Source organism: Archocentrus centrarchus, chromosome 13 (assembly GCF_007364275.1).
Source record: "Archocentrus centrarchus isolate MPI-CPG fArcCen1 chromosome 13, fArcCen1, whole genome shotgun sequence".
Lineage (NCBI taxonomy): Eukaryota > Metazoa > Chordata > Actinopteri > Cichliformes > Cichlidae > Archocentrus > Archocentrus centrarchus.
In genome coordinates this window covers 21,582,242-21,602,147 of record NC_044358.1, presented here as the reverse complement: position 1 = coordinate 21,602,147, position 19,906 = coordinate 21,582,242, and the positions used below count along the sequence as shown (strand labels likewise).

At 44.6% G+C, this 19,906-nt stretch overlaps 1 protein-coding gene across 1 annotated transcript; it reads left to right on the top strand.

Annotated features, from left to right (window-relative positions):
• The first annotated feature begins 9,723 nt into the window (after window positions 1-9,723).
• On the top strand, window positions 9,724-15,646 carry LOC115790421 (extracellular calcium-sensing receptor-like). Its single transcript, XM_030744242.1, has 9 exons — window positions 9,724-9,929; window positions 10,168-10,462; window positions 10,615-10,701; window positions 10,996-11,265; window positions 11,402-11,608; window positions 11,694-11,969; window positions 13,874-14,101; window positions 14,189-14,312; window positions 14,736-15,646. The coding sequence occupies exons 1-9, from the start codon at window positions 9,820-9,822 to the stop codon at window positions 15,644-15,646; spliced, it is 2,508 nt and encodes an 835-aa protein (XP_030600102.1). The 5' UTR covers window positions 9,724-9,819.
• Window positions 15,647-19,906: the final 4,260 nt, after the last annotated feature.

Sequence of the window (19,906 nt, the reverse complement as noted above, 5' to 3'; positions counted from 1 at the left end):
CCCCAGGGCGCAATCCTTGGACCAATTCTCTTTTCTTTATATATGTTACCCCTGGGACATCTGCTTAATGGAATCTCCTATAATTACTATGCAGATGACACACAGCCGTATTTCTCTGTTAGGCCCAACAACGTCAACAGCCTCCCCTGCCTCAGTGAATGCTTCTCTGCCATTAATGATTGATTAATGATTTGACTGTATTCAAATTCCCATCTCAATTCTAGTAAAACAGAGGTTCTTGTGTTTGGCCCTAACATTTTCTCTATGGAGATTGCCAGTTACATCAAATCATCTGCTAAGAACCTTGGCGTCATCTTTTACCAATACCATAATTTTGAATTTCACATGTCAAGGCTCATCTAGTCTTATTTCCTTCACCTCAGAAATATAGCAAGAATCAAACCTTTATTGTAATTTGATCATCTGATGATGCTTAGACTCAGTCACTGAATTCAACCTTTATACCAAATGTATATTGTCTAGTATAAAGAGAGCATAAACAGTATACCATCAGTGTACGGGATGGAAATCAGCCAAGATAGCTCATGAGACATTTGCTTCATCTTAAATTCAGTTCATCCACCAAGAGAAGTAAATCTTAGTGCAGCAACAGCACAAGTCAGCTAACCACAGCCTGTACGCAAAGAAAATCTACTGGAGCTCACTATAGAAAGTTGTGGCTTCAGTTGTAGTGGCCTCCCCACACAGAGCCATTCCAACCAATATTAGGGTTCCCTTACCTGCCAAATCCCACTTGAACCCCTGATTATACTCATTTTTGTGTTTAGGTGTGGAGGCAGTCACCCTCTACAGTGTAGGCAACAGAAAATACAGTTGATTTTTGATTCTCTTTCACTGCTTGTGTCCAACATAACAGATTCAAACTGAGTGCATTCATCACAGACTTTAGATTGAAATAATGTTTGTCTTCCTATGTAATAATATTATTATATTAATATAGCACAAGGTTCAGTTAGCTGTGAACAAAAATAGAAAGCAATGAGCTACATTTACTTTTTCTTCTAGCCATATTCATTGCCTTGTTGTCGCCGGCCTCTGACTCACCAACCAGCTTGGCTGCCCAAATGCCTCTAGTCTGGCTTCTAGTGGGGTTCCACCTCAACTGCTGAACACCCACTCAACTTCCAGACAGGTCCTGCAGACCAAGTGTCGGTCAGGACTCGAGGAGGAAGAGGACACACAAGCGGTGGCTGATGAAAGCAAGGTGCAAGTTTATTTACAGTGATTGATAGAGGTGCAAAGACAAGGGGGTCCAGGAAGGCGAGGGGGGAGGCGGCTGAAGCGGGTCGAGAGGCTGAAGGAATTCCCAGGTGGTGAGGGGCCAGCTGTGGTACGGCGTGGAGCGGCGGGTTGACGAAAAGCCGGGGTTTCCGAAAGGACGAGCAGGAACTGACACGGGGATCTGAAAAAGGAGCGAACACGAAGAGCAGGTAAGTAATATACATCCACGAAAGCGAGAGTCACACCAGAGAGCCGGTACTAACTGAGAAGTAGTCAATGATCCAGCGAAGAGTGATGGTCTGCTGGCAGCTTAAAAAGACCCTGCCTGATGGCTTGATCCGTAGCAGGTGTGGTGATCTCCGCCCTAGGGAGGCGGAGACACCGGAACCTCCGCTGTGGCCCGCAGGACAAACACACATGTATACAGACACACACACACGCAGACCCTCCCCCTAGGTTATGACAGTACCCCCTCCTCAACGGGAGCCTCCTGGCGACCGAAACTTCTCGGGATGGCGCCGCCGGAACTCCCGCACCATGGCCGCATCCAGAATGTTAGCTCGGGACACCCAGGATCGCTCTTCGGGACCGTAGCCCTCCCAGTCCACCAAGAACTGATAACCCCGCCCCCGACGGCGGGCGTCCATAATGCGACGGACGGTGTAGATCCGCTGGCCATCGAGAAAACGGGCAGGAGGAGGTGAGGCAGCTGGAGGGCACAAAGGACTGGTGGCAACAGGCTTAAGTTGGGAGACATGGAAGACGTTATGGATGCGCATGGTACGAGGGAGTTTGAGGCGGACAGACACAGGGTTAACGATGGAGTCGATCTCGAAGGGCCCCAGGAAGGTGGGGGCCAGTTTCCTAGACTCGGCACGGACTGGAACATTTTTCGTGGAGAGCCATACCTTTTGGCCTGGTTGGTAGTCCGGCGCAGGGGTCCGATGGCGATCAGCGACGCGTTTGTTTTGCTCCTTCGTCCGAAGCAGAGCTGCGCGGGTGGACCTCCATAGCCGGCGACAGCGGCGAAGGTGATGCTGGACGGAGGGAATGGTGAGATCCTCCTCGATGGCAGGGAGGAGTGGCGGTTGGAAACCCAAGGAGGCCTCGAAGGGGGACACCCCTGTGGCGGAGGAGGAGAGAGAGTTATGTGCATACTCAACCCACGCCAAGTGGGAACTCCAGGTGGCCTGATTGGTGGACGCCACGCATCGTAATGCTGCCTCCAACTCCTGGTTGGCCCGTTCCGTCTGCCCATTTGTCTGGGGATGATAACCAGAGGAGAGGCTCACCTTGGCTCCGAGAGATGTACAGAACTCCTTCCAGACCTGAGATGTGAACTGGGGCCCCCGATCCGACACGATGTCTTCAGGAATCCCATGGAGCCGAAAAACGTGGGTGGTGAGAAGCCGGGCCGTCTCCAAGGCGGAGGGGAGCTTGGGTAGCGCAACGAAGTGGGTGGCCTTGGAAAACCGGTCGATAATGGTCAGGACCACGGTGTTTCCTTCAGAGGGAGGAAGTCCTGTGACGAAGTCCAGAGCTATGTGAGACCATGGTCGCTTAGGGGTGGGTAAGGGCCGGAGGAGACCTGATGGAGGTGACAGAGAAGGTTTATTTTGTGCACAAATGCTGCATGCTGCCACGTACTCACGGGTATCCTTAATCAATGTAGGCCACCAGAAATAACGCTGGAGGAAGGCCACAGTGCGATTGGCCCCGGGATGGCACGTGAATTTGGCTGCGTGTCCCCATTGCAGTACGCGGCTTCGCACTCGAGAGGGAACATAAAGGCGGTTGGGGGGTCCCGTCCCAGGATCTGGTTCAGTCCGTAGAGCTGCCTGAATGGCGGATTCGATCTCCCAGGTGATGGCTCCAATGACGCAAGAGGGAGGCAAGACAAACTCTGGCTGCGAGGAGGAGTCCGTGGAGCTGAACTGTCGGGACAGAGCGTCGGGCTTGACATTCCGTGACCCAGGTCTATAAGAGATAGTAAAGTTAAATCGGGTAAAAAACAAGGCCCACCTGGCCTGCCGGGGTTTCAAACGTCTGGCGGTTCGCAGATAGGCCAGGTTCTTGTGATCAGTCCAGACCAAGAAGGGATGCGTCGCGCCCTCCAGCCAGTGCCGCCATTCCTCCAAGGCTAGTTTGATGGCCAGCAGCTCCCGGTCCCCTACGTCGTAATTCCGTTCTGCCGGGGAGAGGCGGCGAGAGAAGAAGGCGCAGGGTCGGAGGCTACCCATGGACTGTTGGGACAACACTGCCCCTACCCCCACGTCGGACGCGTCCACCTCCACGACGAATGAGTTGGATAGGTCAGGTTGGATGAGGATGGGTGCGGAGGCAAACCGACCCTTCAGGAGCGCGAAAGCCTCTGCAGCGGCGGGGGTCCATCTGAAAGGAACCTTGGGAGAGGTGAGAGAGGTCAGAGCATGGGTGATGGAGCTGTAATCTTTAATGAAGCGGCGGTAGAAATTGGCGAAGCCCAGAAAACGCTGCAGCTGTTTCCGATCCGCTGGCTCGGGCCAATCCAGGACCGCTTGTACCTTAACTGGGTCCGCCTTGATCTGCCCTTTACCAATAATGTATCCCAAGAACGCCGTGGACTCCACATGAAACTCGCACTTCTCCCCCTTCACGAACAGACGATTCTCCAGTAACCGCTGCAACACCTGCCGCACATGTCCCTGATGCTCCTGTAATGAGGATGAGAAGATCAAAATATCATCGAGATAGACAAACACAAAATGATTGATGAAGTCCCGGAGTATGTCGTTTACGAGGGCCTGGAACACAGCTGGCGCGTTGGTTAGGCCGAAGGGCATGACAAGATACTCGAAGTGGCCGAGGTGAGTGTTGAAGGCAGTCTTCCACTCGTCTCCCTGCCGGATCCGGACGAGATGGTAAGCGTTCCGGAGATCCAGTTTGGTGAAGATGGCTGCCCCCTGCAGGAGCTCAAAGGCAGAGGTGAGAAGTGGCAAAGGATATTTGTTGCGCACAGTGATTTCGTTCAGACCGCGGTAGTCAATACAGGGCCGGAGGGTCTTGTCCTTCTTGGCCACGAAGAAAAACCCCGCGCCCATGGGAGAGGTGGAGGGTCGAATCAGACCGGACGCCCGAGCTTCGGTGATATATTTTTCCATGGCATCCCGTTCCTGCGGAGAGATGCTGTAGAGGCGGCTGGAGGGGTAGGGCGCCCCCGGGATGAGGTCGATGGCGCAGTCGTAAGGCCGGTGGGGAGGCAGGGAAACAGCCCGGTCCTTATTGAATACTTCAGCGAGGTCGTGATAGATCGAGGGGACGCCGGACAGGTCAGGTGGGGTCCCCTCCCCCAAATCGGTGGACCGAGGGAGAGAGGGAGTTGCGGATCTGAGGCAGCGCTGGTGGCACCGCTCACTCCAACCCGAGATGCTGCGATTCGCCCAGTTAATCTGTGGATTGTGCAGTTGCAACCAGGGAAAGCCGAGGACGATGGGCGTCTGTGCAGAGTCAAACAGGTAAAAGGAGAGCCGTTCAGAGTGATTACCCGACAGAGTCACAGAAAGCGGTTGGGTCTTGTGAGTGATTTCAGAAAGCTTGGCGCCGTCCAGAGCGGAGACCAGGAGAGGCGTGGGTAGCGCTGTGGATGGAACACCCCACTGCTGGGCGAGGGCACGGTCCATGAGATTTTTCTCAGCTCCGGAATCGAGGAGTGCCAAGACTGTGTGACTGCCTGATGGAAGATTTATCCTTGTCTGAAGCGTGAATCTGGGCAGGGAGGAGCATGCGTTAGCTTGACCCGCCAGTATCCCCACCATTACTGACGGGCGCGGTCTTTTGGGCAAACAGGGCATGACGCGATGTAGTGGCCCTTTTTGCCACAGTAGATGCACTCCCCCGCCTCCCATCTCCGTCGTCGCTCAGAGAGAGACAGCCGTGCGCGGCCGAGTTGCATGGGTTGCTCCTCCGCGCCGCAAGGGGGCGCCGTAGCCGAGCTGTCGTCCGCTAGGAGGCTCCTCCGGTCCGCGGAAACCGCCCGGCGAGGGGCATGCTGGGAGTTGTAGTTCCTCGGAGTCCGTCGTGCTCTCAGGCGGTCATCTACATGGATACACAATGAAATCACGGCCTCCAAGGACTGAGGCAAATCCCTAGTGGCAAGTTCATACTTGAGATCATCATTAATATTGTTCAGGAATACTCCCCTGAGCGCCTTTTCCTCCCAGCCGGCCTCCTCCGCGAGGATCCGGAAATCCACGGAGAAATCCGCCATGCTCTGTTGTCCCTGCCGCAGGCTGAGCAACTTCTGGGATGCGGATTCAGGGCTGGTGCCTTTATCAAACACCTCCTTAAATCGAGACAAGAACGCAGGGAAAGACAGATCGGGGTTTCCCCGTAACACAGCGTGCCCCCACTCTAATGCTCTACCGCGGAACAGATTGACCATAAAACCAATCTTTGCACAATCAGAAGCGTAGGCATTTCTCTGTTGCCGGAAAACGAGGGAACATTGGGTGAGGAAACCTCCACATTTCCCTAACTCACCGCGGAACACCTCCGGGATGGGCAGGGCTTTCTCCAACGCTACGGCGGGCTCGGTCGCGGAAGCCAAACCAGCCGGCGGAACTGTCGGCGGAGGGGATAAATCCTGGTGACGGGGCGTAGCGGATGACATGGTGGATTCCAACATACCTCGGAGATCGGCGAGCTGTTGGGTGGCTGCGCCCAGCTGACTGGAAACCAGACGGAGCATATGGTCGTGACGCTGGAGGGTTTCCTCTTGAATAGCCAGGGCCCGATGAACCGGATCAGCGTCCGCGGTGTCCGATTTTGGCTGGATCATTCTGTCAGGACTCGAGGAGGAAGAGGACACACAAGCGGTGGCTGATGAAAGCAAGGTGCAAGTTTATTTACAGTGATTGATAGAGGTGCAAAGACAAGGGGGTCCAGGAAGGCGAGGGGGGAGGCGGCTGAAGCGGGTCGAGAGGCTGAAGGAATTCCCAGGTGGTGAGGGGCCAGCTGTGGTACGGCGTGGCGCGGCGGGTTGACGAAAAGCCGGGGTTTCCGAAAGGACGAGCAGGAACTGACACGGGGATCTGAAAAAGGAGCGAACACGAAGAGCAGGTAAGTAATATACATCCACGAAAGCGAGAGTCACACCAGAGAGCCGGTACTAACTGAGAAGTAGTCAATGATCCAGCGAAGAGTGATGGTCTGCTGGCAGCTTAAAAAGACCCTGCCTGATGGCTTGATCCGTAGCAGGTGTGGTGATCTCCGCCCTAGGGAGGCGGAGACACCGGAACCTCCGCTGTGGCCCGCAGGACAAACACACATGTATACAGACACACACACACGCAGACCCTCCCCCTAGGTTATGACAGTGTCGGTGAGTTAAGTCCATTTTCAGAACTTTTTCCACCTACCTGTTCATATTTTTACTCACCAAGGACAACTGGTCGTGGCAGAGGAGTGCCCACTATTTATAAAAATACTTTCCACTGTCATCAACTGTCATCTGTCTGCTATTCCAGCTTTGAACTGAACATGTTTGAGATTGGGAAAAGTCATCCTGTCCTGTGTGCAGTGATTTATTGTCCACCCAAATATCACAAGAACTTTATTAATGGCTTTTCTGGGTTCTTGGCTGAAGTAGTGCCAAAATATGACAGGATTTTAATTCGTGGCAATTTGAACATTCACGTGTGTTGTCCTACTAAACCACTAGCAAGGGACTTTTTAAACCTTCTGGATGCCTTTAACCTTTTGCAGTCTGTCACAGGTCCCACACATGGACATGGACACACGCTTGATCTGGTTTTGTCACATGGTTTACCTGTTTTTGATGTTAAAATTTCTGATGCTGTCTTTTCTGATCATATACCTGTTTTATTTGAAATGTCTTTTCCTTGTGCCATTGCTATACATGGGCCTCCTACAGCATCTTGTATGTTCAAACCCTCAACTGCTGCTCAATTTTCTATTGCCTTCAATAAGATAATTGAGGCTGATTCAGAGCACTTTGCTTGCGCCAGCACCGAGGAGCTGACTGATGAAGTTTTTTCTATTTGTCAAAACATTTTGGATATTGTTGCTCCCTTGAAGGTCAGGCGGCCAAAAGTCAAGTCTGAGCCCTGGCAGTTGTTGTCAAATTTTAGATGGAATTCAAAGCTTCCTGTTGTGTCAAAAATTTTGGAAAAGTAGTGGCCTCACAGTTACTCACACTATGAAACATTTCAGTCAGGTTTTAAAGCATTTCATAGCACAGAATCAGCACTCTTGAGAGTTTTTAATGATATTTTAATAACTGCTGACTCAGGAGACTCTGTCATACTCGTGCTTTTAGATCTAACAGCGGCTTTTAACACAGTAGCTCATAATATTTTAATTTCACGCCTAAAACATTACGTTGGCATTAGAAATACTGCCCTGGAGTGGTTTAACTCACATCTGACTGACAGAAGTTTTTTGGTCACTGTCGGTAAATTTTGTTCAGCATCTGCCGCTCTGTCATGTGGAGTTCCCCAAGGTTCCATCTTTGGGCCCCTTCTTTTTAATATTCATTTACTTCCCCTTGGCTCTATTTTCCAAAAACATAACGTGTCATTTTATTTTTATGCAGATGATTGTCAGATTTACTTACCACTGAAGACCCTAACTCCTTTAGACCCTTGTTAGAATGTCTTAAAGATATCAGAGTGTGGCTGGCTCAGAACTTCTTGGATTTTAATGATAAGAAAACAGAGGTCATTATAATTGGGCCAAGTGGCCCAAATGTTCCACCATCTGACCTGGGTCCACTTACATCCTGTGTCAAAACAGTTGTGACCAACCTTGGGGTAAAAATTGATGCAGCTTTTAAAATGGACAAGCAGATAAACACAGTGGTGAGAAATGGCTTTTTTTAGCTGAGACAGCTTTCCAAAATTAAATCACTTATATCTTTTCGAGATTTAGAGAGGGTTTTGCATGCATTTGTGACCACCTGCTTTGATTATTGTAATGCACTTTATGTAGGTATTGACCAGGCTTCACTGTCGCGCTTACAAATCGTCCAGAATCCTGATGCTCGTCTACTGACAGGGACACGTAAATGTGAGCGCATCACCCCTGTTCTTGCTTCTCTACACTGGTTGCCTGTCTATTTTAGAATTAATGTTAAAATTGTATTGTTTGCTTTTAAAGTTTTGAATGGCCTGAATAAATTAAATAAAATAAATACAAACATTAGCAAGAATTGCCTTTAGAAAAAAAAATAGAGCTCTTCTTGTAAAAGCAAATATGTTTGGTACAACAGTGCATTCAGATCATCATTCTGATTGCAAAAATTGCCAGACATGACAGGCTTAAAAAAAAAAAAAAAAAGTTTTGAGTGACCTGGCTCCCACATACCTAGCAGACCTCTTACACACATACACCCCGCAAAGGTCCCTCAGGTTGGCTGACCAGCTGCTTCTTGCTGTCCCCAAGTTGAGACTAAAACACCGGGACGACCAAACTTTTGCAGTGGTGGTGCCCAAACTATGGAATGAGTTGCCCCTCTATGTTAGGCTGGCCCCAACACTAGAGGTCTTTAAATCTCGCTTAAAAACACACCTTTTCTCTAAGGCATTTCAAAATACTAGTCTCTAGTTAGTTTGAGTCATTTTGGGAACTGCTTTTATATTTTTAGTACTCCCTTTACGGTTAATCCTTTTTAAATTATTATTATTTTTTATGTGTTTATTTTTATTTTTTGTGTGTGTTGTATTGTATTGCTGTCTTTTATCTGGAAAGCACTTTGTTCAACTTTGCTGTCTTTAAAGCGCTCTATAAATAAGTTGGACTGGATTAGATTGGATTAAGTGTGTGAATGTTAGATAGTACTGTAAACACTTAGCCTTAGAAGGAAGTGCCAGTATGAATGGGTAAATGCAAATGTGTTGTATAGAGGACTTTGAGTGCTCTAACTAGTCCATTTACCTCAATTCTGCTTTCCCCTCAAGATAATCTTCCCTATCCACTAAGTTCTCCAGTCTCATCTTGCCCTTTGCAGTCCAGTTTCCTGCCCATGCCCCTGGATTTTTTTTTTTTGGTCCCTCCACTGTTTTGTTTTCTGTTTCAATTCAAATTTGGGCTGGAAGTTTTTAATATGGCCTTGTTGAGACATTCAGCATAAACCTAAATGACTTTTGATTTGGTATGCATTGTTATTCATTCTTCCTTTATATCACTTGATAAATAGAAAATATAATAATAACAAAACATACAAAAACAACTGTTACTCTGCAAATTCTTAAATGATTTCTTGCTCACAACTAATTTACTCTCAGTGTTGCTTAAGTCTGCCTGGATACAAAAGCAACCTGAAATAAGAAAAATATACTCCTCCTTCTTCCCTGATGGGTGGTGTGCAAGATTAAACAACATCAGCATGTCAATAAAAGGGAATGGCAAAGCAATGAAACCTAATGACTGCTTTAAAAAATTCAGAAAGCTGTCATGTTGTCATCTCTACAAACCATTTTGCTCTTGCTTATTTTGTTGTATTTGTATTTTTCATCTGCTGTATCCTCCTCTCAGTTTTCCTTTTCCTGTCAGTTACAGGGACAGTTTCATCTAAATGGGATGCACAAGACTGGAGATGTGGTTCTGGGTGGGCTGTTTCAAGTCCACTTCTTTTCAAGTGTTCCTGATCTGTCCTTTACCGCAGAGCCACAACAGCCTACTTGCCATGGGTAAGTATGACAGGGATACAGCACAAAAAAAACCAAAAACATACATAACAAACATCATGCAAATTTAACTGCGTATATCTAAATTACTGAACCTTTCCTCTTAATACCATTCATAATTTCTATTAAATTATCTCTTTAATTCTTATTTGGTTTTATTAATTGTTTATAACATTACTAATTTTGCAACATGTTTTCCAACTGTCTTATTGTATTTTTCAATAATCAAATTTTTTCTCAGTGTTTATCCCCTAGGATTTAAGCTCGCACAAACCATGGCCTTTGCTATTAATGAGATCAACAGAAATTCCAACCTGCTCCCTAATGTGACTCTGGGATACACTCTTTATGATAACTGCCTTGAACTCGGAATTGGATTCCGTGCAGCATTGTCATTAGCCAGTGGTCAAGAAAAGAAAATTATATTAAATGATATATGTGCTGGAAATCCTCCAGTCATTGGGGTTGTGGGTGATTCTTCCTCTACAAATTCTATTGCTATCTCCAATGTCTTAGGTTTGTACAGAGTACCTATGGTAAGTTTTCTGCTTTATCGTTTAGTTTATAGTTCATAGTATTGCAATTTAAAAAGCATTTGTAAAAACCAATGCAATCAACATGACAAAGTCAAAAAAAGGCAATAAAAACTTTGGATATTTCTACAATATACAGTCTGTATCTTTCACAGGTGAGTTATTTTGCCACATGTTCCTGCCTGAGTGATCGTCAAAAGTATCCATCCTTCTTTAGGACGATACCATCTGATGCTTTCCAGGTGAACATCTGTCACCAAAATAAAAATAGAAACATTGAAGTGTTTCTGAAGCAGAAAATATTTGTTTTGCAACAGAATAAATAATGGTATCTAAATATATAATATTTTGAATTTTGACAGTGACACTATTTTATGTATATAAACATTATTTCACATATATATGAACTCACTGAACAAAGTTAAATTGTAATGATAATGATGTGATGTGCTGTGCTGTGGAAGTTTATGAATAGATATTCCAGTTAAAGATTTTTTCTTATCTATGCATTTACCCTTTATTCTGTATTCACTTAGGTACGTGCTATGATTCAGATTCTAAAACATTTCGGCTGGACTTGGGCAGGTCTGCTCGTCAGTGATGATGATTATGGACTTCATGCAGCCAGATCCTTCCAATCTGAGCTGAGTCTGTCAGGTGAAGGTTGTCTGGCTTACGTCGAGGTTTTGCCCTGGGACAAAGAGACTAATGAACTCAGGAGAATTGTGAATGGGATGAGAAAATCCACAGCTCGCGTTGTCATTGTCTTTGAACATCCTAGTCGCATGATAAACCTTATGGAAGAGGTTTGGCTTTAAAACAGTTTCAAGAACTTGAATCACTACATTGTGTAAAAGATTTACTGAGTCTTTGTTTGAATAAGAACAGAAAACTAATAATGTAGAATGTCACTTTATAAATGTGTTATAATACAAATCATAGGTGGTGAGGCAACATTTAACCGGCCTGCAGTGGATGGCCAGTGAAGCCTGGACAGAATCTGCTGTGCTCCAAACACCTCACTTCATGCCATACCTGGGTGGTACACTGGGCATCACCATTCGTCGAGGAGAAATAGCAGGGCTCAGGGAATTCCTGTTACAGATACGTCCTGACCTACATTACAACAGTAGTTATGGAAATAGTATGGTGAGAGTTTAAACTTTTACTATTGTAGTTGCAAGAATTATAGATTTTTGTTGTTGTTTAAAAAACAGTTTTCAATACATTTCAGGTAAATCAGTTTTGGGAATTCACATTTCAGTGCAGATTTGCACCTGCTCCAGCAGGGTGGGTGGAAGGTGGAGGTGCACTGTGCACTGGGCAGGAAAATCTAGAAAATGTGAACAGTGAGTACTTGGACATTTCCAACCTCCGGCCTGAGTACAATGTGTACAAAGCTGTGTATGCTCTGGCATATTCCCTTGATGACATGCTGCGGTGCAAGCCAGGAAGAGGGCCTTTTAGTGGGAACAGCTGTGCCACTTTGCAAACACTGAAGCCATGGCAGGTGTGATATCAGTTTACACTCCATCTATGACTAAGTATTTTGCTCTGTAATTATTTTCAGAACAGAATTTAGCCTGTAACATCAAATACAATGCCTGAAGATTAATTCTGAAAAAGCTGGAATGAGCTAAAAAGATTTTCTATACTCCAGAACAAAAGTAGTGGTCAATGCATTTAGATCAGAAAGATCATTAACCTGTATATCAGGGGTCTCGAATTCAAATGACCTGGGGGCCACTGTTGGTTCTGTCATATCAGCAGAGGGCCACTGTGTACACAGAGGTGGCATAAGTACAGATATTCTGTACTAAAGTAGAAGTACAAGTGCTTGTGTACATCTTTATTTATACTTAAAAAAAAAAAACTACAGGCTCTGAAATATACGCAAAGGAATAAATTAAAAGTAGCAGGTTGTAAAAATGTTCAATTCAGTGAATGAATCTCAGCATCAACAGCTGTGATTTAAACTCATCTCTGCTACACTTCATGTAACCTGTAACTCTGACATGACTCTGCCTCTGTGCACCAGTCCAACACAGAGCTTTACTGTAAATACAGTACAGCAAGCTGACCTGTTTTTATTTAATCTTTGAATTACACAAAGTTAGCATACCTCCGTTTGTTTTGTGGCCTGGCAATGGGAACTACATCGTTTTCAACATTTCAAGCATCTCTGTGTAGACACAATTCATTTCTGAAATGTGTCTGTAAATGGGAGGCAAAACAACATAGTTTCCAGTGGAAATGGTGCCGTGTTCTTTTCTCTGGAAATACAGCAGCTCTTCTTTTAGCTAGGAGACACGCTGTGTGACAAACTGCACACACTTTGTGTTTGCTGATATTTGTTGAGCATTTAGAAATGTTGCATTTCAAATTACCTGCCATGCAAAATAAAAGGAGTATAAGTTATTTTCACTAGCTAAAAAGCTGAAGTACCGCAAGCACAACTTACAGACATCTGCCCTCGGGCCGTCCCACTGTAACCCCTGATTATACTGCTATAAATGATACATAAATTATAAGGTTTTTGCCTCTGTAATCCATTTATATGGATCTATCCTGGGTTCATCCAACATAAGAAAGTAGCAGCAGGGACAGTTTCATGGTTTGATCCTGCACTGAAATAGCATCAAGCTATAAGCTCACACATTGCTAAATGCTTCGCTTTGATTGATCAGATGTTTGTTTGCTTGTCAAAGTTAGAATAATCTAACTTTATCAGAAAAAAATAAATGCCCAAATTTGTCCTGTGAAATGACGCGGTCGGTGTGATCAGCTGCATTAAGAACAGTTGAGTCTGAAAAATATTTTTAACGCACGAAGCATTGGCAAAAAATTTATGCATCCGGTGTGTATAAGCCTTTCAACAAGCATGGAAACCAGTGAAGATTGTGGGTTTAATTTTAGCAGCAACATATCACGTGACCGAGACAAGCGTGAGTGAGTCACAGACATCAAACGGAGAGAATCTGCCCATTTTTCAAAATAAAGTGTCGTTCAGACTCAATAAATAAAACAGAAATAATGTATGTACTTTATTTTTTCAGTGCAGCCCAGTGCCAAATGACCTACGGGCTGGTACCTGGGGATATCTGATTTAAATTACACAAAAAAATGGTTGTTTTAATTGAAGGAGAAAGCAAAATTAGTAACTTGTTTGACATCAATTCACGGGCCGGAAGCGGGGGGTGAGGGGCCGAAAGTGGCCTGCGAGCCAGGAGTTTGAGACCCCTGATATATATGTATACAACATTATTACTGATGTGCCTTATCTGATTTTGAGTTAGACTGTAATAAATTTATATATTCAGCTATAATGATGTAATATGTTTGATTATTGAACACCTGGTGCCAGTCTTTGCACTGTGAAAAGTAATTTATTTCTTATAAATCCTTTTTTAACAGCTTATTTATTACTTAGAAAGGGTGAACTTCACCACTTCATTTGGCGATCAAGTGTCATTTGATGAGAATGGTGATGTGGTTCCAATTTATGATGTGATCAACTGGTTGTGGCTCCCTGATGGAAACACTAAAGTTCAGTATGTGGGTGAGGTTAAGAGGTCAGCATTCAAAGGTGAAGAACTCATACTTGATGAAGACAAAATCTTCTGGAACTTTGAATCCAAAAAGGTTACGTGTGGTTTTTCAGACTTTTATTTTTTGTCACATGGACAAGAAAAGTCATTCAAGCAGATGATATTTAATTTCATCCTATAGCCACCTCGATCAGTATGCAGTGAGAGCTGTCCTCCAGGGACCCACATGGTGAGAAAGAAGGGGGAACCCGAATGCTGTTTTGACTGCATTCTTTGTTCAGAGGGAAAAATCACTAATAAGAGCAGTAAGTATTTATCTTTCAGCATGGCATATTTAGTTTCATTGTTATTACCTCCGCCAAGGAGGTTATGTTTTCAGTCTCGTTGGTTTGTTTGTCTGTTTGTTTGTTTGTCAGCAGGATTACTCCAAAAGTTATGAACGGATTTCGATGAAATTTTGTGGAGTGGTTGGAAATGACAAGAGGAAGAAGTGATTAAATTTTGGCGGTGATCCGGATCACGATCTGGATCCATTAATTTTTTTAAGGATTCTTCACTATTGCGGGATAGGGGGTTATTGTTGTCTGGGAAAGATGAAAGATTATTTCACAGTATTTAGATACACGTATTACAGCGTCAGTGACCCTATGCCCTTGGCGGAGGTTTGCGCTCTCTGAGTGCCTCTAGTTAAATATATTTAACATTACAACTTCTTTCTCTTTTGTCAGACTCCTTAGACTGCACCAGTTGTCCAGAGGATTATTGGTCAAACCTCCAGCGTGACCAGTGTATTCCTAAGAAGACAGAGTTCCTCTCCTACCATGATCCTCTTGGTATATGTTTGACGGCAACCTCATTGCTGGGCACATTTATATGTGCTGTTGTTCTTGGGATCTTTATCTACCATCGCAGTACACCTATAGTGCGTGCCAACAATTCAGAACTTAGTTTCCAGCTATTACTCTCACTTAAGTTGTGTTTCCTGTGTTCACTGCTGTTCATCGGACGACCCAGACTGTGGACATGCCAACTCAGGCATGCAGCATTTGGGATCAGCTTTGTGCTTTGTGTCTCATGCATCTTGGTAAAAACCATGGTTGTTCTGGCTGTGTTCAAAGCCTCCAAGCCAGGAGGGGGAGCTAGTCTGAAGTGGTTTGGTGCTATGCAGCAGAGAGGAACAGTTCTGGTTCTGACATCTGTTCAGGCAGCCATCTGCACTACCTGGCTTGTCTCATCCTCTCCAGTTCCACATAAAAACACTCAGTACCACAATGATAAGATAGTTTATGAGTGTGCAGTTGGGTCCACTGTTGGTTTTGCAGTCTTGTTGGGGTATATTGGTTTGCTGGCTTTCCTCAGTTTTCTAATTGCATTCCTGGCAAGAAATCTTCCTGATAGTTTTAATGAGGCCAAGCTCATCACATTCAGCATGCTGATCTTCTGTGCTGTGTGGGTGGCCTTTGTCCCTGCTTATATCAGCTCACCAGGAAATCTTGCAGATGCAGTGGAGGTATTTGCCATCCTGGCCTCAAGTTTTGGACTCTTGATCACATTGTTTGGACCCAAATGTTACATAATCTTGTTGAGACCAGAGATGAACACAAAGAAAGCCATTATGGGTCGTGGCATTGAGTCATAAAGAATTTAATTCTCAAAATAATGATTTTTTTTCTGTACAGTACAGGCATAAAAATAAATGAATATAAATACTCCATTTAAATAATATTAACATAAAGATCTGTGATATAAAAGTGCTGAAATAGAAACATAGTTATTTGTCTTGCTTTTATGTTTTGTTGTGCTTTGTTGTTGTTTTAAGATGCTTTTAAAATACCAGTGACATACTTTTCAAGTACTTTTGATGTACTGACTCTGTGGCACTTCCTGTTGAAATGTATCCTCCTACCTAACTTAATATAAATGACATTTTTTAAATAAGCTACACCTTCAAGTTAGATTTATCACTTTTACTAAATATTCAAGTATATTTTGCCTGTCTGGAACTGAATTGTACTCAAACACTGATCAGTTTAAAACACTTCCACATTCAAAGACCTCCTCTAAGCATTTTAGTTTAAACATGTCAAAATCTGGTGGTAGTCTCTTTAAAAGAAAACAATTCATAACTTTCCTTGAATATAAAGGAAACTATAAAGAGTTATATAGTATATACCCAATATCTGCAGGAAAAGTGACCATTAAATACAAGAACAATTTTTTTTTTTGCTCAGATTTTTTTTTAATCAATTTTTATCATTAGCAATTGTGACATTATGCATTCAGATATAGTACTGTGACCATTTTTGTGGTATATGGCGGGAAACACAGCGGTTATTGAAACTAGGATTGCATGTCTTATTGCTTTAGCCACAAAATTCCATGTGGAATATTGCTAAGTCAGAACTGAACAATGAATGTTTTACTTATGTCCTTAGCATGAGTTAGATTTTAAGATGATGTTTGAATACTTGCTTAAAGGCCAATTTGGCAATTTGGAGAACTGAAGGGTCAAAATATCCCAGCTGACAAGGCAGTAAGATGCAGGGTACACCCCACTGCAGTGGCACAGTGGGTAGGTGCTCGCCCTGCAGCCGGAAGGTCCCTGTCCCTGCACTGCGTTGTGTCCTTGGGGAAGACACTTAAACCACATTGCCTAACGGTAGCGCCAGTCTCTGGCTGCACAACCGCAGATGCTCGTCTCTGGAACCATCATTTCATTGTGTGCCTTGTGCGCACAATGACAATGAGTTGAATCTAACATACAGATCACCAGCCTGTTGCAGCGCTAACACAGAGAGAGGGAGACAACCATTCACACCTGAGGGCCATTTAGAGTGACTAATTAACCTAGCCCCAATAACTGCATGTCTTCAGATTGTGGGAGGAAACCCATGCAGACACAGGGAGAACATGCAAACTCCACACAGCAAGAGGCTCAGGCCAAGGTGGAGTTGAACCCAGATTATTAGATAGCTAGTCTAGCTGTGAGGCAGCAGTGTTAACCACCACACCACCATGCTGCTTAGTAACAAAAATATTTTTTACAATGTTGAACTTTGTCTGTTTATATCTGGTAAGTAAACAAACATGATAAAACTCAGCCCTGCTGAACACTGGTACATTAACATATTCAAATAACATTTGTCCATGGAACAATAAAAAAAAAAACTGTACAAGTAGAGAACCAGAAGGTGAACAAAAAAACAAAGAAAAAGACTAGATATCTACTATTTCAAACTCCACACAGCAAGAGGCCTGGACCAAGGTGGAATTGAGCCCAGAACTTCTAGATGTCATTTAGGCTGTGAGGCAGCAGTGCTAACCACCACACCACCATGCTGCTACTCTTTATACCAGTCTGTTAAAACCGGTATAAACTAGATTTTTAGCAGGTGCGAAACCTGACGATATTAAGTTGTTTGAACTCAAACACATAATTACAATAAGACAGACCATCAAAAGGTACAGTCTACTCAGCATTAACAAGTAATGTTCACATTCTAGGCAATTTTAAGTAATATGAACTCAATATTTTTAAGTCAAATTAAAATCTGGGTTTACGGTGCATCCATCCATTTAATTCCACTTACAGTATTTAGCCCTATGGCAGCTGAGGTTAAAACAATCATCACAAATTAAGATTCCTTAAACACTGGGTCTTACATTTACCAAAAGAGACTGTTTACCTTCACCATGAAGTCACCTAACTTTGTGAAGGTATGGAAAGGGTACAAAAGAAAATTAAGCTTGCAGAGTATTTTTTATTTTCACAATGTGTACATATTACTACAGGGTTTTTCAGCTTGTTTTATATTTTGTCTTCCCACAGGGATCACATGCAATCCTACAAGGTGTAAGGTATAGGACTAAACAAATGCTTCGCATTTCTTCTATTTAAAATCTAGACTGTCAATATATTATCTTTTACAAGAAACTGAATTCAGTTGAGTTTTATTTAAATAGCAACAATTTACAACAAAAGCCTTCTTAGGGTACTTCACATTGTGAGGTCAAAGTAGAGTTTAATTTTTATACCATCAAGTAGTTCCCTAAAAAATATTTTTACAAATGTATTAATTAAGGTCATATACAACAACATTATATTGAAACTGTAAACGTTTTTCACACTGACAAGACTGTTTAATATAGGTGTCTGTAATAGGGCATTACATACTTCAATATATCTGCGTTCTTAATTCTGGAAATGCTAAAACTATGAAATAAATATCTATAAATGGCATTCTGTATATAAACTAAACAGTTTATTAAATAGTGGTGTAAAAAAGGCTGTTCCGGAGGAGATTCAGCACGGGAAGTATCAGGAGACCTGGCTCGCTCTCTTCCTGCTGACGGAGGAGGGATTGAGAGCCGCCTGCGCATGAGCTACACAGGACGCGGTAGTTCAGCTGCGCCGGCTACGAGCGGAACAGGTGAAGAATATCGACTGTCAACCCAGAGGGAGATTGGTGCAGCGGCCAGTGGACTGTGTGCGTCTATTTCAAGTAAGGACTGGGGTTGGGAGTAATAGCTTAAGATGGTGGAGCATCTACGCCCTGGACTGCCGTGTTGTTGCTAACTGCTAGCCCGAGGAGCGCGTTATTTCCGGCGCAGCATGTTAGGATTGTATTGTATTGTATTGTGTTGTATAGTATTGTTATCTGTTAGACTGGGCTGGTGGCTGGTTTAGAGGGGTAATTATACGGAGATTCCCTACGTTTTATGTGATCGCGGGACGCACCCATGCCTCGCATTAATCAGAGTAATTAGCAGAGTGAATGCCACTCCGAGTGCGACCGTAAGCGGTCATGTTTGTGTTCGCTTCAGAGACCAGCAGAGGGTGCCACTGGATCGTTGTAAAGAGTATACCTACTAGTTATGTGCATTATATGTTAAGTCTGGGGAGTAAGGTTATTTACTGAGCTATGGTTGCTGTGTTATGGTTAAACCTGTTACATATGTGATTTGTTATGTTTAGATTGTAAGGCTGCGGGGTGTACTCACATGTGCATTTGTTATGATGTAATTTTCATATAGTTAAACCTGTTTTGGTGGTTCTTGTTGCAGACCACACAAATACCCACACACCTGCACCCCCGCAGACCCATACTACTGACCCTATGCGACCACAACCTGGTGGAGCTAGGAACAGCTGTAACTGCCTTGGTGGTGGAAATAAAGCAAAATAAAGCGAGCAAGACATCCGTGTGGTTCTGACCGATCACCTGCTGCGGGTCCCAATTCAATAATCTGGCATTAGTAGTGTAGAGGAGGCAGACTGCCCCCCAACAAAGTGGACCTTCGAGCCGGATGAGGAGTCTACAGCAGATAAGGATGTCTACAGCACAGGAGGACGAGGTGGGTATGCATGTCAGGAGGCAACAATCCCTCCCCGCATATCCGGACAACGATGACCGATCTGGGTTTCCAGCCAGATCGGGGCCACCACCAGGCATGGAAATGCAGGATAAATTGGGAGATGGAGACCACCACAGCATATACTTCACACGCTCGGCCTCCCCGATTAGCCAGGAACCCCATAGCCCAGAGCAGGGGAAAAGAGAACGTCATGATCTCGAACTGGAGAGGGACAGCCTTCTAGCATCGGTGGAGAAGCTGAGACTCCAACACGAGCAGCTCAGGGTCAAGCTTGAGCACCACGGCTCGGTGGAGGGGTATCGGCAGGGGGCTCCCCAGGGGACACTGCACAGTACAGGTTCCGGCTTTAGAGCCACAGCCTCGCGGCCAGGCTCTCCAGAGGGTTTTCTTAGTGGGGCCGCATCATATCCACAGCATGCGGTCAGAGGTCCCGGCAAATATTGGGGGAGACACGACTTTCCGTCTGACCCAGGGCGCGCAGAGCCCTACGCTTCACGTAGGGTACCCAGGACAGGAGGGGAGT

Excerpts from the sequence above, each read along its gene's own strand:
- LOC115790421 (XM_030744242.1), top strand. The coding sequence starts at position 9,820 with ATGCACAAGACTGGAGATGTGGTTCTGGGTGGGCTGTTTCAAGTCCAC. Across the intron at positions 11,266-11,401 it reads TGATAAACCTTATGGAAGAG|GTGGTGAGGCAACATTTAAC; the intron begins GTTTGGCTTTAA and ends TACAAATCATAG. Across the intron at positions 11,970-13,873 it reads AAACACTGAAGCCATGGCAG|CTTATTTATTACTTAGAAAG; the intron begins GTGTGATATCAG and ends CTTTTTTAACAG.